Raw genomic sequence first — 27,000 nt, 5'->3', positions numbered from 1 at the left:
GAAACTGCCGCTAAAGCGGCGATAAGGGGCTTGATAATATGCCCTTCAGAATTCCCATAGAAGCCCAGGTTCTGGTGTGAAGGACATCAAACCTGGGCTTCTATGGGACTTCACAAGGGCATATTATCAAGCCCCTTATCGCTGCTTTAGCACCAGTTTCCTGACGCTAAGGTGGCAATAATGTTATCGCCGTTCTTGGTAATATAGCCCATGGAAGTTTTGAGCTTCTAACATGTTGAGACAGACACACACAGACACTGCTACACATTAGCTGAAGGTAGTTTGCGCCAAAAAATGATCCATCGGCCTTGCACTCCTAGCAGTCAAGGTTTCCACTTTAACCACTTCTTTAAGCACTGCTAGCCACTCCCTAAAATGGTGAATACTTATCCTTCCATGTGTTACATTTTTTAAATGTTTTCAATCAGGTGATATTTGGGGAAGGGAAGGTTATCATCTGCATTCACTTCTAGTCTTGAAAGTTCTCTTCTTTCGCGCTAGAAAGAGAGAGTATAGGACCTCTGCCGTGAAGATACATAGGTTTCTCACTATAGTATGGGTTCAACAATTTCCTTTTGAAAAACATATGAAAATGATTAGCCATCTTCTCCGCACACCGGTGACAGTTGAACTCTTACTGTGGAAATGAGCTTACTACTATTATGGTGGGAGCTCAATATATAAGCTACATTACATGTATCAACTATCTTCTCATCTAGGTGCTTTCAGGGCGGTAGTAGCAATCTTCTTGAGATTGCATCAGACAATATATATGTTTTTCAATTGTTATTTTAGACATTTAGCTAAGATTGCTTCCGGCCTTTTCCTGGATCCCCATAAAATTGCCATACCCCTGAGATTCTTGCCTCCCAATAATCTGTGTATGATGAATGCCATGTCCTAGTTCATGGCTATGTTATGTGACGATTATGTGATGGTAGATTTTTAAAATAGGAAGTAATTTGCATGCATTTAAAAAAAAGCGATCCAAACACTTGTTTATGCTTGCTTATTGTTGAGTCTGAAAAATGACTTCACAGCACTATTCTCCTTGGCAGATCCCCTAGACACAGTGTTGCATCAATAAACTCATGTTATGGGGTCTTTTGCGCTGAGTGATATTGTTTGAGCGCAGGTTTGGGATAATGATATTGCCTCATTTTATCATGCTATACCTGGCATATTCTAGGTATAGTCTTTAGCCTAATCGGTTTGAAAAATGTAGGGATGTGCTCATGAGAGCTAGAAGAATCAATTTGATTGGCAATGAGCAACATGTCTGTGTCTTTGAATCTATTGGGGGTTAATGACAACTGTATCTCAGGTAATTGTGCAGTTCAGAAACTACATGTAACATTTGCTCTAGCTAACTTACATGTTGTATCTGCTTATAAAGAATTTTCTTCAAGATCCATGTTTTTTTTACTTCATATCAAAAAATCAATTTCAACTCCAGAAAAAGAATGTCTATGGAAGTAAACCAGAATGGAAAGTATCATTGCCAAGCAATTTAAGATATACAAAAACTATAATTGTAACTATTACAGAAGAAATGAAATCAACAGAGTAAAATAATTACCAATCTTTAATCAGAAATATAAAATTAATTCATATAGACAATACATTTCAATACCAAATATTTCATCTAACAAAAACAGATAGGTGTCAAGGATAAAATTTTCAATGCACGTTTCGACAAACATTGCTGTTCTGATCCTCAGTGAAAAGGCGAGCCTTTCTTCATTAATCGTACAATGGGTATCACAGTTGTAGAAAAATCTTGAAGAAAGTGTCTGTAAAAATTGTCAAAGCCCAAATACCTTTGTATCTATTTTACAGTGTGTGAAATCGGTCATTCAGCCACCACTTTTTTAGGATCCACCTTGGTCTACCAAGATGAATTCTAGGAAGGATGCTGATTAGCTTGGAAAAGTAGTTTTCTCCTCAAAACATTCCTCAAATATCTATGTTCCTCCAGATTCTGCAAGGATATTGTTAAAATACATTTTGGAATAGGTATGTAATATGTCACGGAAGATGCCATCGACCAGTTGGAGGTATGATTTGGGAGCATTGCCTAAACTAAAAGGCATAACTAGAAACTCAAAATGCACGAATCTAGTCTTGATACAAATTTTCCATTCATCTCCCACTTTAATATGGACAAAATTGTGCTCCTCTGAGGTCTAATTAAGTGAAGTTTTTACTGAATGGACTTGATCTAACAAGACTGAAATTAAAGGTAATGGAGACCTATTCTTCATTGTGACAGCATTTTTTCACTTTGTCAGTATATGGCCTACAATAAATATTCGCCTTGGGGATGAAAAAGATTGGTGCCTCAGTAGAGGATTTCCAATGAGGGATAAAACCTTTCCCCAAGTTCTCATCAACACACTATTTCCCAAGTTTGTCCTCCTTCTTAGACAAAGGATAGATTGAGCAAAGAGGTGTCTAGGTTTTTGGTATCAATTCAAGGGTGCAATCATATTCTTTATGAAGTGGCACACATTTTTTTAATGAACACATCTGTAAAATCTGTGTAAGATTCAGGAATGTAGAAGTTTTTCTCTTGGGAAGTTGAGAGTGTGGCTTTCATTAAAGTCTGAGTTGGGATAATGCTGACTTTAGGAAAACATTTGATTTTGCTGAGAAGTGAAGTGAATCTGTGATTCCTTCGAGTCCATTTGTGGGTTGTGCTGTCGTAGCAAAGATGTTACCATAAACCATTTCTGTAGATTTTGTTTATCTTTAGTAACAAGATACACACAGAGGGTGATTTAACTTAATTCCAGTTTTGTTTTTCCTTTATTCATTGGTTTGATTTATTTATTTGACTTAATATTTATTTACTTTTTATCTTTTTACATTATAACACGGCTCTCCACTTAGCTCATGGGCACCCCTTGCCTTTAACAAACGGAGTCAGGGGGCAACTTGGTTGCAGGGAGATAAAAAAGGATTGAGAATGGAAGGGAGGCTTCTGAAGTGGATATTAAAGTAGGAGGAAAAGAATAAACAATAAATCTCATTCATAGGACGCAGGGATACACAAACATGAGAAGGTCATAAGTTGCGGGAAGGTGGAAAAAATTGGGTTACCCATGTTGAGGTAATAACAAGTTGCCAACATTACAAGCTAGATTCGTATACATAGAACTGTATAGCAAATTGTCTTGAAGAATGGGAATGGACTACTCAATTCTAGTCGGAAGAGAATAGTCATGATATTAGATTTGAAAGACTCTAGTGCGTAACAGCCTTGCTTTAAGGGGCACATATAGTCTAAAATCTGTGCTACACTTGCCAAGAAGGGTTTTGTAGAGGTAGACATAACTTTTATGTAATCTTTGGCAATCCCAGAGGATGGCATTTGAGATCACAAAATAAAACAACATAATTGAGAACTGAAGGACTGACCAGAGCACAAGGTGGCTGTCCCGGACTATGTAAACAGCAACAACTATTTACAATTGCAGCTACCTAGTCATCCAAATGAGATAACCTTACTTCCGTGCTGAAAGTTGTCACACATGCAAGGGCCAAACAATGGAAGGGATACGGAACCCTAAGTCTTCAAATGGACTCAGCTACCAAAATGAGGGCCAATCCAAGATTTATAAGTCCAGGTGACCATAGTGGAACTAATGTGAACCTTGCATTTTAATGATCCACCAAGAGAGTGGAACCCATCAGACCTTAGTGTCTGCTGTTTTTAAAGGTGGCTTGCATTGCTGACTTTATAGACTTTTTGTTAAACGAGAATATATTTTGTGCTCTGCCAGACTGATATATCGATCCTGAATGTGAATGTTGTTTTTTGGAAACTAAGTGTACATCTGCAACCTGTGCTTGTATGTGATGTGCCTTAACATTAACCACATTTTCTCCTAACAGACACAGCTGCAAAGATACAAGCAGTGAAAGACAAGGCTGGACAAGCTAACGGCACAGCAAATGATGTTTTGGCTAAAGTTAAAGACTTGAATCTGAATCTTCTGGGCTTGAAAAAGAACTACAGCAAGCTGGAAGATGATGTGGCCAAAACAAATGCTGCATTGAAAGACCCTGCTAAGAATAGTAAGTGGAATCTACACCAAAAAAATGTATGGTTTCCCTTTGAACTATAATTACCCAGATGAACTATAGTTACCCAGATTACATTGAATAGGAACTTGAAAGGGCTTGGCTGAGTAATTATGTAAGAACGTATTAGAAATTACTGGAAAGCAATGGAAGTTCACTGACAGTATTTGGTGCTGTGTGAACATGGTGCCAGCCTGACAGTATTTAACTGTGTAGTCCACCTTCGATATATATTGTAATTCAGATGAATCAATTGTTATACATTGGTCACATAGCACAATATGGTTATGCTGTGGCACATTAATTTTTATGTCTACCTTGAATATGCAGTATATACCTTTTGCCCGGCTAACCGGACATCACTTCACCATTTAATGCCATAATATTAATTTTGGTAAGGGAAAGATGCCCCTAAGAGTCCATTGTGTTCCACTGAGCCAAAGTCCAAACCTAAATGTATAACTATCTAACCACAGAGTGAGAATGTATCTGTCTCCACTCGGGAGATGCATATTGAGTGAGACACTCAAAACTGTGGTGTCCCTTGCAGTGACACCCAGAAGCAAACTTTGAAATAGGAAAATTGACACTACCAGAGTGGGGGATATCTGTAAGACTAATTGTATCCTAAATCTAGGACATTTACCACATGCCTGATTCTTGCTGGGGCACCTTTACGGCAAATAAAATCTTACTAATCAAGATTTTTCCTTTATGTATATTTGTGCCTACTGAGTGAACATCAGTAACTTCCTCTTGAGGGTCATCATCTTGGTAACAAACATGCAGTTTTATTTGTCCTTTTAAGGACCGGCTGTGAAATGGTCACTTGGAAACATAGGGTAATTGAAAGGGTGGTTGAGTTGGCGAGTACTGCTTGATGGTCTAAGAAAGGTTTCTGCAATGAGTAGCTTGTGAGCTATTCGCAGCTCTCCAGGTACCTGTAGGTAGTTTTCCTGTGTGCAGCCTATAACACTAAATTATAATATGTTACTTGGTTGTATTATTATATGTATACCAACATTTAGAGTATACAGTTGAGACAAAAATGTGTTTTTTATTCAGAACTCATGAGCTGATAGTTGGAGAAAAATGTCTGAGTTTCCAAAATATATTTTAGGCTGATATTTTAGAGATAAATAATACGATATTGGGAAAAAGATTTACGAAAGTTATCATTACCTTGGTGCCAGAGGGATTGCAGCTACATCTGTTATGTCCACCCTTGTAAAGTCATTATATATTGACAAAGCTTTTTATACATTGTGGCTTGCAACCATACCTGACGGGCTGAGGTGATCGCTGGTCGTTATCTTGCACTATTGTAATCTTGTCAGGTGTGGTTACTATTACAATACTAATAATATTAGTAGTTCTCAATGAGTTTCATTGACCATAAGCAGCTCTTATTACAGAAAAGGTTAGAGACCCCTGGTCTAATTTCAATTAAAGAAATAAAATGCAAGGATCTTAAGTGAAGTTTATATGTCAGAATAGAATTACAAAAATATTAAAACTCCGAAATGTCATGGCCAATATATTGACAACCGGAATATCAAGAAGGGAAGTTTACATTGCTAAGTATGTATTTACTATTTTTAAATCCACATACACATATCTTGTCTTGAAGACGTGTGTGTGAGGGGTGAGGGGAAGTTAAGTACTGGTATGGGAATATTTAAAACTCAATATTCCAGTAATAAAGCTCAGAGAAGTAGTCAAAATATTATTTTGTTAATCAGATACTTTGCCTCCAATGCCATTTTTAGGCCACTAGTTGCAGTCTAGTTCCATCTTGTGGCCTTTTGTGAAGGGGTTTTAACCCAGCTTAATATAGCAGCAGCCTTAGGATGCAAATAGCTTTGAAGAAAGTGTGATATGGGATTATTACTTGGATGTTCATTGTTAGACCTGTCTTTTTCAGCAGGTTGATCCCCAGACTTTTTGCTTTTTGGCCTCCTGTTTTGGACTCTGATTTTATTGGTTTTATGACTCTGAGCACTTTACCACTACTGATCACTGCTGATCAGTGGTAAAGTGCACATGCTGTCCCTGTAAATTGTATTTATGGATTAGTGATTCCATATTTAATTTACTGGTAAGCCCCTAGTACAATGCACTGTGTGTGCGCCCAGGGCCTGTAAATCAAATGCTGCCAGTAGGCCTGCAGCACTCATTGTGCCCCCACATGAGCAGCCTGTGAATGTAACTCAGACCTGCCACTGCAGTATCTGTGTGCAGTCTAGTACTGCAATTTCGACCTGGGAAGTTCCCCCCCTTGCCAAGCTGTAACCTTCCCTTTAATTACATGTGAGTCACCCCTAAGGTAGGCCCAAGGTAGCTTTATGGGCAGGGTGTAGTGTATGTGAAAAATAGGACTTTTACTGAGGTGTGTGACACGTCCTGATAGTGAAATGCAGTGTATTTAATTTTTCACTATTGAAAGGCTATCAGTCCCATAGGATATAATGGTCGTTTATTTATAACATCTTATAAATATAACTTCCCATTGGGACAAGATAGAAACATGTCGGCCTATTCACATAAATAATCTGAGACAAAATACTAAACTTACTACTTTTGGTATTCACTGAAGGCATTTAGTAGTAGTAAAGTTAGGATTTTGTCTTAAATTAGAATTTTACCTTAAATTATGATTTTGTCTTAAATTATGATTTTGTCTTAAGGCCAAAATTTAAGACAAACTTAAATTTAACTTAAGACAAAATTCTAACTGAAGACACCATCCTAACTGAAGACAAAATCCTAATTTAAGACAAAATCCTAACTTTACTATTACTAAATGCCTTCTGTGAATACCAAAAGTTGTAAATTTAGGATTTTGTCTTAGATTAGTTCTGTGAATTGGCCCAATGGAGTTTAGTATGCTTGAACTCAGAATATGAAAATGGATCTTTTAGGAAAAATGATTTTTATATTATGTGTTTGAAATTACCACTTTTAGAAAGTGGCTGTTTTCTTGCTTAGCCTTCCTGTGTGCCTCTGCTGGTTTGTGGATTGACTGTCTGGCTTTGGAGTGACAGGAGCTGGGGATGTGTATTCTCTCAGACCGGGGGTGTTGATGTGTGTCCTGCATGAGTAGACCTGGGCTGGAGGAGATTTCCTTTGCACCTGAATGGACCTAGTCTGCTTCGGACAATGATGTCTCCACCCCTTGTGGGAAGCTGCACAAGACAGGACATAACTGTTTTTTGAATAAGCAAAGAGCCTCTCTTCCACCAGAGAACAAAGAGAAATGGACTATAAACATGGGGCCCAGACCCCTGAACTTTAGATCACTTTTGGACTTCAAGAGGAACCTCTGCCAAGGAGAAGAGCTGGAAGAAACTGGAAGAGGAGTACCGCCCCTTTGCTGTGTGCCATCTGCGGTTGGCCTGCAGTAGCCTTTTCAGCCAAGAAGAGGAACTGTGTGTGTATCTCCAAGGGCTTGGAAGTGGAGCTTCCCCCTGTTCAAGAGGACTCAGGAAAAGTAAAGACCACACCATCCTTCTGGGCAACTTCTCTGGAACTGCTGATTTCAGTTGCTGCAGAAGAAAGGAACAGCCGACTATGTCACCAAGTCTGTTCCAGGTTTCTGTTGAAGGCACAGCAGAAGGCCCTGCCGCACTTTGCACTGCATCCTTGGTCTCATTGACGCTGTCTAGATGATTGTCACCGAGCCGTTGCTTGCACCGCGTCCTGTGGGCACCACCTCGCATCATACTGCCTGGACGTCACCGACACTGTCTCTGCACGACCCAAACATTGATCGGCTCTGTTGCCTGCACCCCAACCTGCCAGCACTGCATTGAGCATGGCCTCACCCTACACAGTAAGCCTTGGCTTCACTTACGCCCTCTGGACGATCGTCACCGAGCCGCCCTCTATACCGATTCCATTTTGCAATGCAACCGGAACGGTTGCCCCGACCTACTCACACCAATGTTTCGGCCGCAATGAGAAATGTGCTGTTCATGAGTCTGTCAACATTTTAGCTGACCTATACCAACGCAATCGGCTGGAACAGTTAGACTCTGTTGTTTTCAGCATCACAGTAGCCCTGGATGAAGCTACTGACTCGAAGAATGTGTTTGTCAGCAATTTCTGCAATATAAAGGTTATCTTGCAAAGTAACTATTTTTACCATATTGTATGTTGGATTTTTGTTGTATTTGGTCTTGTTTGATTTAGATAAAGAATTGCTTATTTTTCTAAACTGGTGTGGTATCCATTTGTAGTGTTTTCACTGTGTTTACTGTATGCATGCACAAATGCTTTACACACTGCCTCTGAATTAAGCCTGTCTGCTCGTGCCAAGCTATCAAGGGGTAAGCAGGGGTTATTTTAAAAGTGTATCTCCCTTACCCTGACTAGGAAGAAGGGTCCCTACTTTGACAAAGCTGCAAAGCGTTGCCAACTAGAGACCCCCATTTTTAACAATCAGCTACTGCTATCCTGCTGACTTATCAATAAAGTGTTTGGCAGCTTAATGCAGATAGTTGAATGGAACTATTTCAGATCACAGGTGAACGATCATTAGGTTAGTAGTAGGATAAGTGGTGTATCTGTGGATATTTTACTCAAAAAGTACAAAATGTGAACAAATGGGGACAAGCAGAATGAGCAATATTTATTGCCTGGCTCACACAGAACTTGGCCCGTAAAGGTGGGCAAGTTTGCCTTAGTGGAAGGAAGTGATTTGGACCTTCTGGTGCTTGCCAGAGCAGATTTTCTTTCAGTGTTGTCTGTGTTGGAAGCTTATAATCAAATTGCAACCATTCATGTCTAAACATTGACCTAAAAGATAGTTTTGGCTTCCAAATTATGTCTTTCACCCTTGAGATCTGGAGAAATTTCCTGCATCACAGATATACAGTCTGGACCTCTCTGGAGAAGTGTGCTTATGTTGTGCAGGCCTTTGAGACGCCTGCTTTCCAATAATCTATAGCAATAGGTAAGACTGTGAATTTCATATGCAGAGATGTGGTTGCTTCCAGGAGAGTAACAGTTAGTTTTGTCACAAATTGGCATCTTTGCAGACAAAAAAGAACACTAGATTGGTGGAAATCCTAAATTCCCAAATTACTAATCAGAAATGCACATTTTCGATTGACCTAAAAATCCCTTGAAAAGAATAGGTGAGGAAAAATTCTACAACAATCTACTTTGTCTAAAGCCAACTAACCTTAACCCCTTACCTGCTGCCGTCGGCCGTTGGACGTCGCGAGCACTGCCTCGCTGGTGCTGCGAACGTCCAACGGCCGACGCAGCCCCGCCCACTCTTTAAAACCGCCGCACTGCCACGAAAAAACGGCCGCGGCTAACGGGTTAATAATAGGCTTATTTTAGGGATATACCCCATAAAATACAAGACAAGCGTAAAATACAATTAAGATACATAAACACATTATATTTGCAAAATAATCTCTAGCAGAGCTCCTGAGGTGACTGTGTCAATGCATGGTCTCCCTGTCTGCAAGATGTGTCCAAAAAGCCTCTGGCGTGGGGGCTCCACATTGAATAGTTGCTGCCTGGGGGAGATTGCTCTCATCAAATTCTGGGTGGTAAACAGCTCCACAAGAACCAGAAGACTCTATGGGCAGTGGATCGATTCTAACTAAGCTGCCCAGCAAAGGCCTGCCTGGCAATCTGATACCTCCACCCTAGCCACTGACGAGAGCATAGTGGTGTAATGGACCAGATCGAGGCTCCTACTCTCAAGCGGCCATAGAGGACCTGTTCCCACAATGAGAGTGGCCGCGCCTGTGTCATGGCAGATGCGCTCTGGAGCTCTCTGTGGGACTGCCTTGCCTGTGAGAAAGGACCCTGCTGGCCAAGACAGATGGAACTACAACCCAACAAAGGACTACAGCCTGCACCTAGAGTGTTCTTGGCGGTGGAGAATATATCAACCATCCTACAGCACTACCTCACCCCTCACAACCGCACCTAAGGGGCCCGTCAAGATTATTGCCCTTCCAGCCCACACTGCCAAGATATGGGCCTGTGAGAACTGAGACACCCCAATCATGGCATTGTCTGTGGATATTAACAGAGTGGCCACTATAATCACTATTGCAATCATTCACTCTCCTCTTCCCGAAGACCTTGTTTCCCTGCCCCACAGATCCCAACACTCATAAATTCCAGGGCTTGCACAGAGTGATGCATTAGCCCCTGGGATTGATCACAAACTGCAAACAGTTCACCAAACATTGAAGAATACAGGAACTGTAAGTCCTCAACTATCCTATTTTCTTCAATTCATCTAGCGAATATCACTAACACTGAGTAATAGGGCCACCTGGCTTAAGCTGGGTTACGTGCTAAGTTGTACTTTCCAAAGCCTTAACTCTTCAAATTTCAGCCAGGATGTCAAAACCATTCAGACAGCTCCTCTTTACAGAGGCCGTAACCAGGAGGCAAACTAAGGAAGGAAAGGATACTGATGGCCATCGAAAATGGCCCTAGAGGTCATCTTAAAAGAACTAGTTGCCCTTAAATCAATACTCTCGGAGTTTGCGGAAAACACCTCCAAACTATCGGTGCATATCCAATCCATCCTTCCTAAATGTATATATATTGTTTTATTTTGAAAAGATTTATAAAGCCCAAACAAGACCCTTATGGGTATCAGAGCACTGTACAAATTTGGCAACAACATGGGTAACCAAAACCCAATGGGACAGAGGGTGAAGTTAAAAACAAAGGGGGGAAACAGATCAGGTCATGGGTTGGAGGGTTGACTTGACCAGAATAGTATCAGAAGTGCCCTAGAGCATTATAACAATTTAACAGACAAGCATAAAATAAATCACGCCAACGTAGTACAATAAGAATCAAAATTTTGGCAAAGCATGAGAACACGGCGATGCTGTTAAAGTCCGTTCAAGATTAGTCGTTTGACAAGTTTCTTGAAAGATGCAGTTGAAGGATTGGATCTGATCTCAGGAGGCAGGGCATTCCAGATTCTTGGAGCAAGACGGGTGAAAGCACGATTGTAAGATCTTTTCTTTTTGAATGTGGGCGGTTTCAAGAGTAGGGTGGACGTTTAATTTTAATGAATTTTAATGTCCCAGCTAAATATTTCAAGGAGAAGAAAGTTCTTGACTATACCCCATTTCTCTGGCCCAACCTTGTCCTCATAAAGGAAGCACACCTCTTAGAGGGGGTGAGCCAGAAACTGTGGAGGAACTGAGTGGGAAGAGAATATCATGCTAGTAAGCCTCTCCTGGATGCACAGAGACTCACTCTAACAAACAATATTGCAAGAGTGGCGTTGCTAAACTCCTGGCAAAACACCTTCAGATTAAAGTTGGTAAAGTTTAAAGAGACCCGCATGGTCACTGTGTCCTTCAAAGGGCTCTCTCTATGACCAGCCTCTACTGATAGAGTCCATATTTGCTCTGACACACACAGTGGGACACTGTAGGGGCATAATTTGTGTTCCACATCAACAACCAAAAACGAAAACACTACTGGGGGGTGACTAGAACTTAGTACAGGATCCCAACATGGACAGGTCAGACCATCCTTTATCTCAGAGTGCAGTGGAAAAGGGGCTACTTAGGGATATGATGTCAGATTTCTACATGGTGGGCCCCTGTGGATTACTCTACCTCACAACCCAGGATTATATATTAACCTCCTGCGTGAATGGCAGCCGCGCACTGATTGACTTTTTCCTGCTATCCGCTCCCCTTAATATTTACAACAAGGGGTGGTGAGGGACAGAGTCTCTGAATTAAGCAGAAAGCTCTCACCCCGTCAAGAGATCAGGGCTAGATCCAACACCGTTTTTTAGCTCACTGCACCATCCCAGTTTCAGAACCTGGCTGTATGCAAATTAGTCTGTTCCTGTCCCAGTGCATGATGGGAACAGGGCAAACCAAACTACAAAAGCCAATTCTTACACTGGGAAGGAAACAAGCTCCCGGGGACCGGTTTCTGGCATTACAGCCGTCTTCGGCCCGGTTTGCTTGAATCCTGATGGTGCAATGAGCAAGGGTCTCACATCTGAGAATACCCTTCCACGCTTAGGGTGGACAAAAATATTTACAACAAGGGGTGGTGAGGGACAGAGTCTCTGAATTAAGCAGAAAGCTCTCACCCCGTCAAGAGATCAGGGCTAGATCCAACACCGTTTTTTAGCTCACTGCACCATCCCAGTTTCAGAACCTGGCTGTATGCAAATTAGTCTGTTCCTGTCCCAGTGCATGATGGGAACAGGGCAAACCAAACTACAAAAGCCAATTCTTACACTGGGAAGGAAACAAGCTCCCGGGGACCGGTTTCTGGCATTACAGCCGTCTTCGGCCCGGTTTGCTTGAATCCTGATGGTGCAATGAGCAAGGGTCTCACATCTGAGAATACCCTTCCACGCTTAGGGTGGACAAAAATATTTACAACAAGGGGTGGTGAGGGACAGAGTCTCTGAATTAAGCAGAAAGCTCTCACCCCGTCAAGAGATCAGGGCTAGATCCAACACCGTTTTTTAGCTCACTGCACCATCCCAGTTTCAGAACCTGGCTGTATGCAAATTAGTCTGTTCCTGTCCCAGTGCATGATGGGAACAGGGCAAACCAAACTACAAAAGCCAATTCTTACACTGGGAAGGAAACAAGCTCCCGGGGACCGGTTTCTGGCATTACAGCCGTCTTCGGCCCGGTTTGCTTGAATCCTGATGGTGCAATGAGCAAGGGTCTCACATCTGAGAATACCCTTCCACGCTTAGGGTGGACAAAAATATTTACAACAAGGGGTGGTGAGGGACAGAGTCTCTGAATTAAGCAGAAAGCTCTCACCCCGTCAAGAGATCAGGGCTAGATCCAACACCGTTTTTTAGCTCACTGCACCATCCCAGTTTCAGAACCTGGCTGTATGCAAATTAGTCTGTTCCTGTCCCAGTGCATGATGGGAACAGGGCAAACCAAACTACAAAAGCCAATTCTTACACTGGGAAGGAAACAAGCTCCCGGGGACCGGTTTCTGGCATTACAGCCGTCTTCGGCCCGGTTTGCTTGAATCCTGATGGTGCAATGAGCAAGGGTCTCACATCTGAGAATACCCTTCCACGCTTAGGGTGGACAAAAATATTTACAACAAGGGGTGGTGAGGGACAGAGTCTCTGAATTAAGCAGAAAGCTCTCACCCCGTCAAGAGATCAGGGCTAGATCCAACACCGTTTTTTAGCTCACTGCACCATCCCAGTTTCAGAACCTGGCTGTATGCAAATTAGTCTGTTCCTGTCCCAGTGCATGATGGGAACAGGGCAAACCAAACTACAAAAGCCAATTCTTACACTGGGAAGGAAACAAGCTCCCGGGGACCGGTTTCTGGCATTACAGCCGTCTTCGGCCCGGTTTGCTTGAATCCTGATGGTGCAATGAGCAAGGGTCTCACATCTGAGAATACCCTTCCACGCTTAGGGTGGACAAAAATATTTACAACAAGGGGTGGTGAGGGAAGAGGCTGAAATGCCAGAAACCGGTCCCCGGTAGCTTGTCTCCTTTCTGGTAAAGAATTGGCTTGGTAGTTTAGTCTGCCCTGTTCCCATGATGCACTGGGCCAGGGACAGACTGATTTGCATATAGCCAGATTCTGAGCTGGGATGGGGCAGTGAGATAAATAACGGTGATGGATCAAGCCCTGATCTTTGGACTGGGTAAGAGTGGTCTGCTCAATTCAGACACTCTGTTCATCACCACCCCCTTTTGTAAATCGATTTTGGCCACTATAGGTGTGGCAGGGTATACTCAGACATGAGTCCCTTTCTCACTGCTCCATCAGGATTCAAGCAAGCCGGGCCGAAGAGGCTGAAATGCCAGAAACCGGTCCCCGGTAGCTTGTCTCCTTTCTGGTAAAGAATTGGCTTGGTAGTTTAGTCTGCCCTGTTCCCATGATGCACTGGGCCAGGGACAGACTGATTTGCATATAGCCAGATTCTGAGCTGGGATGGGGCAGTGAGATAAATAACGGTGATGGATCAAGCCCTGATCTTTGGACTGGGTAAGAGTGGTCTGCTCAATTCAGACACTCTGTTCATCACCACCCCCTTTTGTAAATCGATTTTGGCCACTATAGGTGTGGCAGGGTATACTCAGACATGAGTCCCTTTCTCACTGCTCCATCAGGATTCAAGCAAGCCGGGCCGAAGAGGCTGAAATGCCAGAAACCGGTCCCCGGTAGCTTGTCTCCTTTCTGGTAAAGAATTGGCTTGGTAGTTTAGTCTGCCCTGTTCCCATGATGCACTGGGCCAGGGACAGACTGATTTGCATATAGCCAGATTCTGAGCTGGGATGGGGCAGTGAGATAAATAACGGTGATGGATCAAGCCCTGATCTTTGGACTGGGTAAGAGTGGTCTGCTCAATTCAGACACTCTGTTCATCACCACCCCCTTTTGTAAATCGATTTTGGCCACTATAGGTGTGGCAGGGTATACTCAGACATGAGTCCCTTTCTCACTGCTCCATCAGGATTCAAGCAAGCCGGGCCGAAGAGGCTGAAATGCCAGAAACCGGTCCCCGGTAGCTTGTCTCCTTTCTGGTAAAGAATTGGCTTGGTAGTTTAGTCTGCCCTGTTCCCATGATGCACTGGGCCAGGGACAGACTGATTTGCATATAGCCAGATTCTGAGCTGGGATGGGGCAGTGAGATAAATAACGGTGATGGATCAAGCCCTGATCTTTGGACTGGGTAAGAGTGGTCTGCTCAATTCAGACACTCTGTTCATCACCACCCCCTTTTGTAAATCGATTTTGGCCACTATAGGTGTGGCAGGGTATACTCAGACATGAGTCCCTTTCTCACTGCTCCATCAGGATTCAAGCAAGCCGGGCCGAAGAGGCTGAAATGCCAGAAACCGGTCCCCGGTAGCTTGTCTCCTTTCTGGTAAAGAATTGGCTTGGTAGTTTAGTCTGCCCTGTTCCCATGATGCACTGGGCCAGGGACAGACTGATTTGCATATAGCCAGATTCTGAGCTGGGATGGGGCAGTGAGATAAATAACGGTGATGGATCAAGCCCTGATCTTTGGACTGGGTAAGAGTGGTCTGCTCAATTCAGACACTCTGTTCATCACCACCCCCTTTTGTAAATCGATTTTGGCCACTATAGGTGTGGCAGGGTATACTCAGACATGAGTCCCTTTCTCACTGCTCCATCAGGATTCAAGCAAGCCGGGCCGAAGAGGCTGAAATGCCAGAAACCGGTCCCCGGTAGCTTGTCTCCTTTCTGGTAAAGAATTGGCTTGGTAGTTTAGTCTGCCCTGTTCCCATGATGCACTGGGCCAGGGACAGACTGATTTGCATATAGCCAGATTCTGAGCTGGGATGGGGCAGTGAGATAAATAACGGTGATGGATCAAGCCCTGATCTTTGGACTGGGTAAGAGTGGTCTGCTCAATTCAGACACTCTGTTCATCACCACCCCCTTTTGTAAATCGATTTTGGCCACTATAGGTGTGGCAGGGTATACTCAGACATGAGTCCCTTTCTCACTGCTCCATCAGGATTCAAGCAAGCCGGGCCGAAGAGGCTGAAATGCCAGAAACCGGTCCCCGGTAGCTTGTCTCCTTTCTGGTAAAGAATTGGCTTGGTAGTTTAGTCTGCCCTGTTCCCATGATGCACTGGGCCAGGGACAGACTGATTTGCATATAGCCAGATTCTGAGCTGGGATGGGGCAGTGAGATAAATAACGGTGATGGATCAAGCCCTGATCTTTGGACTGGGTAAGAGTGGTCTGCTCAATTCAGACACTCTGTTCATCACCACCCCCTTTTGTAAATCGATTTTGGCCACTATAGGTGTGGCAGGGTATACTCAGACATGAGTCCCTTTCTCACTGCTCCATCAGGATTCAAGCAAGCCGGGCCGAAGAGGCTGAAATGCCAGAAACCGGTCCCCGGTAGCTTGTCTCCTTTCTGGTAAAGAATTGGCTTGGTAGTTTAGTCTGCCCTGTTCCCATGATGCACTGGGCCAGGGACAGACTGATTTGCATATAGCCAGATTCTGAGCTGGGATGGGGCAGTGAGATAAATAACGGTGATGGATCAAGCCCTGATCTTTGGACTGGGTAAGAGTGGTCTGCTCAATTCAGACACTCTGTTCATCACCACCCCCTTTTGTAAATCGATCCGCTCCCCTTAAGGCTCACCTACATGACACCACTATCGTACCAACAAGGGTTTCAGACAAAAATGACATCCAGGTGTGGATCGATCTAGGGTTACTAAGGCCACCACTGAATCAATGTAGACTGAATCTGTCTCACTACAAATTGTCAGATAATAAGACACAACTACTCTCTTATCTCCTGGTTTTTCTGGACCATAATAACAAGTCACTCCCAAAGTACTCTATGGGTGGCTGGAAAGGCAACAGTGAAAGACTTGGAAGGACAGCTGTGCTGCCAGAAGGGCTTCTGCCATGTTGCCCTGCTGCCCTGCTGCATGAGTGAAAAGAACAGGACCAGCATCTTGATCTCAGGACCGCAAGAGTGACTTCAAGGGCTTGTTCGCTGGCCTCCTAGTTAGAGTCTTAGGGACAGAAAAGGCTCCAACCACCTTGCACCTAGCACCTGGAGTCTTTATGCTGTGAGTCCTACCCCAAAGTCTTGAACCCTTGGAAGTGGGCCTGAAGGTGCTCTGCCAATGCAATGGTGGTTCTGGGAGCAGAACAGATGCAGCCGATGCACACCTCATTGCATCAGAACAGCCTCCACGCTACTCATCTCCGACGCTGAACCTCGCATCGCAGCCCGAAGCCTCTTAGAAAGCAATGCAGCGCAATGCATCCTCAATGCAGGCCTTCCCATCGCAAGCTCCTTGTCTTTGGATCCTCAATGACAGAACAATACTTTGCATCCCAGTCCTGCAGCTTGCTCTGAAGCATCACTACACAATGCCTGCTCAACATGGGATAGCGCAGCGCTCCGCATACCAGGATTTAAGTTACTTTGTTCAGCACAACTCACTGGGTCCCTGTATCTGGCCCATGCTCCACTGTGGTTGGCCTTAGCTTGTGGCTTTGTCTCGATCTGGCATGACTAAATAACTACAGTTAGTGCTTTGTGCTTTTAGGCACTATTTTCGTTTGAATATTTAAAATTGGATATCTATGGTTTTACTGCTTGGATTATTTTTCATTTTAGTCTCAAATATTTTATTACATTTTTATCTATTTTTCTAATCTGGTGCAGGATTGTCCTTGTGTTTTTCATTATTACTGTTTGAAGTTCTGCCTAAATACTTTACACATTGCCTCTGAATTAAGCCTAACTGTCTTTGTATAAGGCTACCAGAGTGTTAAGCACAGCTTAATTTGCGGTTTGCGTGTGTTTCACTATGACATAGATTGTGGTTGCTGCATGTGTAGACTTTGACCCCCCCTCAAACTATAACCTAATGTCCTACATTGGTGGAAGTAGTGGCATTAAAACTTGTGTTTGGCAGTGCTACACAGTGAGTTTTTGTTACACTAAAATCCCAGCGGAATATTTTTTATACCAATTTGAGATTTTTTTTAAATTCCACTTGATTGGCTGTTTTGCTTTTTTCCAAATTCTCTCTCATTCTATCTGACTGTCTGTGGATATGCCTTCAAGAATGGAATTTGAGCTAGTCAACCTGGAGAGCTACACTGTAGTTGGGTGCAAGCAGTTCTGTAATGAAAGGGGACGTAGAACAGGGAAAGCCATCACTTTGTTGGAGTTTCAGAAAGCTCAGAGGGCCTGGACGGAGGCTCACCAGTGTCTGACAGCAACAGACAACCAGGATGGGAAGGATGATGTAGAAGAGCAGGCACTGGATCTCAGTCTTGAAATGCAGCATTCCCGGGATGGGGATGACTTGTCTCATGAGTTAGAAATCCCTGTCAGAGCGGAGAGCAATGTATCTTAACAGGGTCTGCCCCTTGATGAGCTGGCGTACAGGAAGACTGAGAGCGAGTTTATGCTGAAAATGGCCCAGCTCATGCTGGGAGCAGAAGAAAGAAAAGCCAAGCAAGGCCTTGGAGAAAAGTGACTAGCCAGGAGAAGAGGGTTATGCCCCTGAGCTGGATATCAGAGTGAAACAAGTGAAGTCCAGTAGTAATGGTGGCATCATACCCACAATGCCCTCTGGAAACAAAGAGGGTCCAAATCACAAAGGATCTGGTGCCTAAATTTATTATGGGAGATAACATCGACAAGTGGTTTGAAGCCTATGAGGTTGCTCTGGAGATGAATAGGCTCCAAGAGGAGGATGAGGGGCCAGTCTCTGGGGGGGCAACATGAAAAGTGAAGGGAAGGATGCCTTGCTGACCCTAATGTAGAGGGACAAGATGAGTTATCCCCCCATGAAGGATACCTTTGTCAGGCCGTATGGTCTCGCCCCAGAAAGGTATAGGCAGAAGTGTAGGGACAGACAAAAACTGCCCACAATCCTGGCTGGTTTGTGTGGATTACTTTTGCAAGGCACTGGATGGTTGGTGAAAGGCAGTGAAGTAAAATATTACAAGGGGCAGTACAATTTAGTAGGAAGAGAGTACATGTTCAGTCTTTATTTTGAAGAGCTACGCCAACATCTGATTGATAGTAAGCTCACTGACCCCAGAAAGCTTTCCATGCAGGCAGTCCACTGGCTCAGCACAAGGGTTTCCCAAGAAGGTATCGGGGTGAATCATCACAGGGGTCACCAGAAGAAAGAGGGGGAGATAAAAATAAAAGCAAGGGGTTCTCTAAAGGTCGCCAAAACAATTCTATTCCCCTTCCCCTATCTGAACAGAAGAAAAGTAAGTTCCTTGACTATACGTGCTCAGGGAAGTTCACCCCTAAGTGCTATGAGTGTTATCAGCACTTCAAAGGTGGCAAAAGTGTCCCAAGAATCCACAGCCCTCCACTGGTGGACAGACTCTAACCTGACATAGACTGGGGCAGGTTAGTGTAATGCTTGGGGAGTAGGTTGCTACAGTAAGTATGGGGGTAGTGCAAGGGTCACCCTTGTGTCCATGAGTGACAGAGAGATGGTACTAAAGGCCCATATGCCTAGCAAAATGAAAAGGTACCGGCAGTTGGACACCATCAATGGGCAAAGGGTAGAAGGTCTGAGAAACACAGGAGCCAGCATGACTTCTGTCAGGTGACATCTAGTGTTCTCTGAGCAGGTAGTGCCTAATGTTGTCTACCAGGTTTTAGTAGCTGACAACCATGGGAGTCACTATCTAGTGTCTCTGGTTCCCTTTGAATCTGAGTGGAGGCCTCCGGTTTTTTGAGGGTACCTGTGAGTCCATCCATGCCTGTCGATTGTCTGCTTTATAGTGCCCTGGAGCACAGCATCTGGAGAGGTAGAGCTCCGGTGCCAAGTGTAGAAGTTGGGGTTACTTGAGTGGGTGTACCTGACCACACAGCTGATCGCCACTCGAGAGGGTGGTCCTGAAGAATGCTTAGCCAGTAGCACCATATAGGCAGAAACATGTTGACCACACACAGTGAAACATAGCTGGCCAATCTATCCAGCACATACATCGCTCACTTTGTTTTTACTCCTGCCTGGTTGGCCGACGAATAAAACAATTTTTGGACACAACCAAGACACTTTTAAACTCACTTCACAATCACTTATCACCCTGACAAAACATACCTGCTCCTCAGTAATCCTGGCGTGGAAGCACACCGGGGAGGACTCAACCTTCCTGGTGGGGCCCGATGATAAAGCATGTCACCAACTAGGTTGGTGAGTGAGGGCTTTCTAAAGAATCAAGTCTGATTCTTCATGCTCGCTCTTCTCCTAAGAAGGCACACTCTTCTGTTGTTTTTGTCCACTCGAGACGGTATTCAGGAGACCTGGATCCTAGAAGAACGGCCCAGGTGCCTGCCAAAGAGGTCCCACCAGTGAGGAGTGATGCATGCCAATTTACATATCTTTTGTGTATGTATGTCTATGCCTGGTGACTACTTAGTACCTAACTATTACTGTGGGCCATGAATAGGGACTGTCTCGTTTATAAGGATGTGCTATAACAGATACATATAAATCTCTATATTGTTGGTGTTTGTTTTTTTTCTCACCCTCTCGAGATTGGACGATCATTTTAACCATGAACAAGTAGGGACCTCCCTTATAGAGGGGGACTGCTCATAATGATTAGATTGTGAGGTAGGCATATTACCCTCCCAGTCCTGAAGAAGTGCCACTGATCATTTAGAGACCATAGACACGCAAAACATGTTGACCTATTTCACTTACACACTCTGAGCTACTTCGGTATATTATATCCTACAAGTAGTACTAACCTATTCTGGTTTTTTAACCTGACAAAAGAGACCATGGTAAAAGACTCTTTTGACATCCCTTAGTCAGGTTTAACTCACTTCATTGCACACTTCACAAACCTACCCACCTGGACCCCACTCACTCATCATACAACAGTAAAGCAAAAAGACCTCTTCTAAAGTGACACTTCTTGATGATGAAGCATGACATTCCTATGGTGTGTGAGGGCCACAAGAGACAGTCCTATTGACTGCTCTTAAGGTCTTCTCAAGAACCTAGGTAGTTGCTCCCTATCTCTTATTTATAGGAACAGTTACCCCTATTTGATTTGAATATAGCTTCGAAGCATGGGTACTGGAACTTTATCTACACCCAGTCCCTCCCTCTTTTTCTTTTGAAAATCTCGATATTTTCAACCCTTATGTGCACCGATCCCCTATGCACCACAGCTGCCCCTCTGGAGAGTGCCAGCCATGAAAAATTTGCTGAGGGTTCACAATTCTTCTCTCTGACGAAAAGCTGGGCTCACCAAAATGGGTGACCTACACAGCGACGGTGCTCTGCTCTCCTTTCAGGGACTGCAGGAACTATACAAGCTTGGGGCAGGTGTTTTTCTTGCACACACTGCAATTAGCGTGGCAGCCGCATTTTGGGACATATGGGCACCAGGGCCGGCTGAGCTACATTTCACTTGGGTTTGCAGTGCTTCTTAACACATGGGCTACGCCGTTGAGCGCTTTCTGGTTCTGTACGCGGCACTACAGGGGGGATGAAGTGAATTTCTGACCTGGTCATGCCCAAATGGGATCACTGCTTGGACACAGAACTGACCACCAAGCAGTGAACCATGGCCTTAGAATGGGTGAAGCGAGCCTGTTTACAATGTACGCAATTCAATTACTTGCATCAAACCTACCTTACACTGCACAGCCTGCACAAAATCTTTCTGGCGATGTCCCAGTGTACCCGAGATGTGGTCACGTACATGCTCCATTGATGCGCACATGGACCGAGGTGATGGAACATCTTTAGAAAGCGATCGATATTCAGCTGCCACTAGACCTGCTTCCGTGTCTCTTGCAGGTGACAAAATGAACTAAACGTACCAAACACTACCTGAAGCTAGTTGTTCTTGCATTGATCCTCTTTAAGTGATTACTTACCATGGCTTAGAATGCACTTCACCCCCCCCCCCCGATTGCTGGCTTCGAGTGACTCACAAAATGGGCTTTGTCAGTAGCGGACGCCATGATACATGATCATAGGTTGTAAGGCGGAGGTGGAGCAGCTACAATGTGGGACACCTATGTTCTTAAACTGTTCAACAAACTGAAATCACCCCCCTAGGTTACAGAACATCCCACGGTGAGTCGGACCGCTGGGCCAGATTGTACCTTTGATCAACCCATTTGCTTACAAACACTTAATCATCAGACATTTGCAAGAGACACTGCCCTCTCCATGGTGGATTGCCTAGGGGTTCACCCCTCCCCCTATATCCCTTTGGAGCCCCACCAGCCTGTGTTCTCCATGTCTGTAGTATCCTCTTGCTGTTCACATTACCGCACTTCAAAGTAGCTGCAAATGGCAGCAACAGCCAGAGTGTTTCAAAGGTTACTGTTTTGCTTTATTTTATTCTGTGATATATACATTGGCTAATCTTTGCGTTACAGGCCTCATTAAGTTGCTCAGGATCTATATCATTTTTTCCCCCCATTATACCCGGTATTTCTTTAAAATCATTGTATGACCTGCTACCAGAATAATGTTAATGTTGAAATGGTGGGAGATGTCTGTCCATTCATCTCATGAACATGTGATTATTATCACAAGTTCAGACCAACCACAATAGAGCCCGGCCCACATACACAGACCAATTAAGGCCCTTAAAGTATCTAAAATCCTGGTTGTGGAGCATTTTATGATCCCACGTTGAGGATGCATCTTGCAGTGGCAGTTCTGACGAACTGCAGGCTTTGATGCAAGGTCCTGGATTGGAGATGCATCATGCAGTGACTGTTCCCATGAAGCCATTGACGTGTCATGCAAAGTGAGGTTCTGCATCGTCATTGATGATGCAGTCAATGAAGGCTTGCAATGCAAAGAACTGTGTCGGGGATGCATCATGCAGCTGTGGTTCCTAGGAGCTGCGGACTGCAATGTGAGCTCCTGCATTGTCATCAAAGATGCTGTCAATGAAGAAATGCAATTCGAAGTCCGGTGTCAGGATACTTAGCAAAAAAGCGGTACTGATGCAGATCTGCAAGGAGACGCGTCTTGCTGAGTTGATGCTGTCAAAGAAACCACAGCTGGACTGGCAGGGCACCTTCAGGCCCACGTCCAAATGTTTAGGACTGGTTTTCCACCACATGCAGGGCACGACACACTGCAGGAAGAGTCCAGGTGCTGGGATCATGGTGGTGAGAGCCTTTTCCATCCCTGAGGCTCTGATCAGGAGTCCAGCCAACTAGCATGTGGAGTCACTCTGGTGGTCCTGAGTGCAAGATGCAGGCCCAGTCCTCACCCAGGATGCAGGGCAGCAGACTAGCAGGGCAGCAGTGTAGCAGTGCTAGTTGAAGCAGAGTATAACTGCAGTCCTTCTGAGTACTCCACAGATCCAGAGATGTACTAACGAGTTGAGTCTGAAGGTCGACTATTTCCACCTCGTGTCTGCTTTGAAGTAGAAGAATGCTATGGAGGTTTCCACCCTCAGAGTTGTTTGGAATGTCATGCTTCCCTGACCTTTCTGCTACTTGTCTGGGGGTGCAAAATACTAGTCTAAAACCCTTTGTGGATTTGCTAAGGCAGAGCCTTTTTGATATGCAAGTGTGGTAGGTGACAGCTCCTCGCTTTAATCAAGTCAGAGATGGCACCTCTAAAAAAGGAGCAGGAGCTCCCAGTAGGTTACAGGGAGATCCAAGCAGCTTTTCTATATCACCAATATTGCTTGAATTAACTTTTTTCTTGTAGAATTGTGTCAAATGTGTGCTTGTCCTTTTGCTTTTAGGCAATTTACTACCTTGGTTGGGGATTAATTCAACCTCCTCAATTAGACCGTCAATGTCCTCAAGGGTACAATTCTCGGCTGCATGTTTACCAGTCTTAGATAGTTTGTTGGCTGGTATGAACTAAGATCCCAAACTAAAGAGAAGGTGGCCAGCTGGATATTCGAGGCTAGTGGCACAAGTGGTGGTCCCTCCAAACATCCTCCACCAACTCTAATGAAATAACTTATTTAGGGGACACTTAAACCTGAAAGTGTGGTAAGAGTGTCAGACATTGACACCTCCAATCTTGCAGGCTACAGACAAGGTAAATCATGTTCTTGTATAAATGTTCCCATGATATATTGTTTGTTAGTCTTCAAGTACAACATATTAGCTACTATACCTCCATTTAGATGTTTCCTGTAATTTGGCAATGCATTATGAGAGTTGTAGTAGAACTAAAGTATATGGTGTACTGGGTGTCTATTAATAAGCTACACATTGCTATATACCATCTTCATGTCAAAAACATATTTTAACAATAATATGCAAACTTATTGACCATTTATTTACAACAATTATATACATACATTTCCACAGTTCACACCCAAGACGTGTCTGAAACCATTGAGGCCAATGAAGCAATTGACACAGAAATGGAAATTGAGGACAGCACAATTGCTATTGTACATCCATAACTCCCACACCTACTACTAGGAGAGCAAACATGGCACTACTATCAGACTTTGAGGAAGGTGATGGGTTGCAGCACAAATCAGAAACACAGCTTCTTATGTGCGCCAGATACACAGGCAAAGTAGAGTCCAACAACAAACAGTTCACAATGATAGTGTCTCTGATGACATGTCAGACAGTTCTCAATTGTTTGTGGCCTTGAGAAATCAATAGCCACAGTACAGCACATACAAACCAAACATAACTACAGTGAATAGGCATCTGCAAAACATCTCACATTCAATGCTGCAATTGCAGAAATGTCAAGAGCATTAGATTACTGCCATGGAGGTAGAGCAACGTATGCAAAACCGCAGACACATGCAGCACATGGCATGCCATGGTGCATTTACAAAATCAATCAATTGATTGGCAGTAGTCACCAACACTCCTGCCTGGAGAACTGTGAACTTCCCAAAAACATGGGGCGCTCCTGCCAAGATGTAGCATACTGGCTGCTCCAAGTGACCACATCAATGGGGAAAATTCAGACACATAACCTGTCTGTCCCTAGCTTTGTACCACTACATGAAAGTGAAGACAGCTCTAGCCTCAGTGGCATATCTGTGCCAGATGGATGCTACAGAAGGCAAACATGTCGACATACACCTGGAACAGATATATCCCAACTCCACAGTCAGATCCTGCTGGGAAGGCAACCAACAACAGAGGTCATAAAAAGTTACTTTTCCATACACCCATATGTATGAAACTAGTTTATGTTTGTATTGTCAACATTTGTTACTTTGTTTAAATAATAATTTAATACAATTAAGATGCCAACAAGGGAATGTTATATGCAGTTGAATCCCAGGTGTTTGATTGCATAGATATATGTGCTTTTGATCAACTCAATTGAATTAAACCTGCTGTTATTCTAATTTGTCCCATAAGTTTGGACACAGTAAACAAAATACTTCAGAAAAGAGCTACACGGGATTTCAGTTTGATTGACAATATCTTTGTATATATTTGTTTAAAAAAAGGGTACTGTTACAATAGATGAGAAAACCAATTACTCAAAAACAAGTGGATAAGAAACAAATGAATTATTATTCACATCCACTTGCGTTGTGGTCCATTCTTAATAAATCAGTAACAATGAATCTTGCATAGGCCTAAAACAATGATTCAATTGTCTAAATTATTTAAACATAGAAGATATGGACTAGAAAAGTTGACGTTTCGGCCTTGTGGTTGTTATATCCTTAAGGCCATCCTCAGGACAACTCAATCTTTAGAGAGTAGAGACCCCCTGCGTATTTCCTAGATCCACCCAATTTCTGGAAGATATAGTTCAATTGGAGTTTCAAATGACCTTCTCTTGTAAATTAATTGAGTAAGGAAGGATGTTGGAATCGGCGTTTTAGAATCAGCATTTCCACAGCGTATTTGTTTTGAATGTTTTCTCGATCGTGGCGTAGTCTCACGATCTTCTATGCTCAAATAATTTAGACAATTGAATCATTGTTTTAGGCCTATGCAAGGTTTATTGTTACTGATTTATTAAGAATGGACCACAACGCAAGTGGATGTGAAGAATAATTCATTTGTTTCTTATCCATTTGTTTTTGAGTAATTGGTTTTCTCATCTATTGTAACAGTACCCTTTTTTTAAACAAATATATAAAAAGATATTGTCAATCAAACTGAAAACCTGTGTAGCTCTTTTCTGAAGTATTTTGTTTACTGTGTCCAAACTTATGGGACAAATTAGAATAACAGCAGGTTTAATTCAATTGAGTTGATCAAAAGCACATATATCTATGCGATCAAACACCTGGGATTCAACTGCATATAAAATTCCCTTGTTGGCATCTTAATTGTATTAAACTTTAGCCCAAGCTCGCAAGGGTTTATTGGGTCACCCACCTCATATATTACTTTGTTTAAATAATGACATCCTAAAAGGATACAGTTAATGATACACAATAACAATACATTCTTACAACCTGAATGAAAGGTTATCTTTCAGTATCGCAAAACATTACCATCATGCGTTTTGGCTATTTCTTAGATGTTGTCATTTTTCTTACCTTAAAAATAGTTGTTTGGGATCTCTGCGCACTGTGCTAGACCTTCTGCTTCATGTGTCCCCTTCTGATGATTCTGAAGTGGTGGTTGATTGTCATCTGGGTTTGATTGTGGCTCTATATTGACCTTGTCAACACTCTTCCTCATGGCTATGTTGTGGAGGACGGCACTTGTGGCAATGATTTTGCAACAGGTCTCTGGTCTGTAGAGTAGTGTTCCACCAGTCTTGTGGAGGCTTCTAAAATGTGATATGAGGATTCCAAACTTGAGTTCAATTATTCATCGCGTTTCTTTGAGTGCCCTGTTGTACTACCTTTTACTTCAGGTCTTGGATGCAAATATGGTGTCAGTATCCAAGGGTGCAAGGCATATGCATTGTCTCCTTAAATAGTAGGAGAAGCTATTAGATTATTTGACAAACATACTTAAAACACTGTATGAACTGAGTTTGTAATCATTTTACCAATAAAGAGCCATCACCACACTCCTCCTGAGACAAACAGCTATTTATTCCACTGTGGCAGAACATAAAGGAGTCATGTATGCTGCCTCAAATCTGTCTACAAGGTCAGTTATGATGCATGAGGCATCACACACTACCTGTACATTGAGTGAGTGGGTGCTTTTCCTGTTTCTATAAATAAATGTATTTGCAGAGGGGCGACATATAGCAATATGTGTGCCGTCAACACAACCAATAACATAAGGAAACTGTGCTACCTAATAAAGCATTAGTTTTGTGTTTTGTATATCTTGGGGGGGGGGGGGTTGTTTTGAAATAACACATATTGGTTCACTTTGCCAAACATGATGTCTAAAAACCTATGAAAAAACCTAGAAAATGTACTTCGTGACACCCCCCTTACCACTGCTATGTCTCCCTGGTAACTGCCAGAAGCTGAAAGGTGA

The 27,000-nt window shown here is 43.3% G+C and overlaps 1 protein-coding gene across 7 annotated transcripts in view; it reads left to right on the top strand.

Moving 5' to 3' along the window:
* The window catches only part of LAMA2 (laminin subunit alpha 2), a 3,858,378-nt gene that overhangs the window by 3,337,872 nt on the left and 493,506 nt on the right, over positions 1–27,000 (top strand). For all 7 annotated transcript variants that reach the window (XM_086927001.1, XM_086926997.1, XM_086927002.1 and 4 more), the window contains one exon: positions 3,898–4,080. In XM_086927001.1, coding sequence (XP_086783127.1) covers positions 3,898–4,080 — 183 coding nt within the window. The remainder of the gene's footprint in view (positions 1–3,897; positions 4,081–27,000) is intronic.

This window comes from Lissotriton vulgaris, chromosome 6 (assembly GCF_964263255.1).
Source record: "Lissotriton vulgaris chromosome 6, aLisVul1.2, whole genome shotgun sequence".
Lineage (NCBI taxonomy): Eukaryota > Metazoa > Chordata > Amphibia > Caudata > Salamandridae > Lissotriton > Lissotriton vulgaris.
The sequence above is the reverse complement of the archived record's forward strand: the minus strand, read 5'-3'. Positions and strand labels throughout refer to the sequence as shown.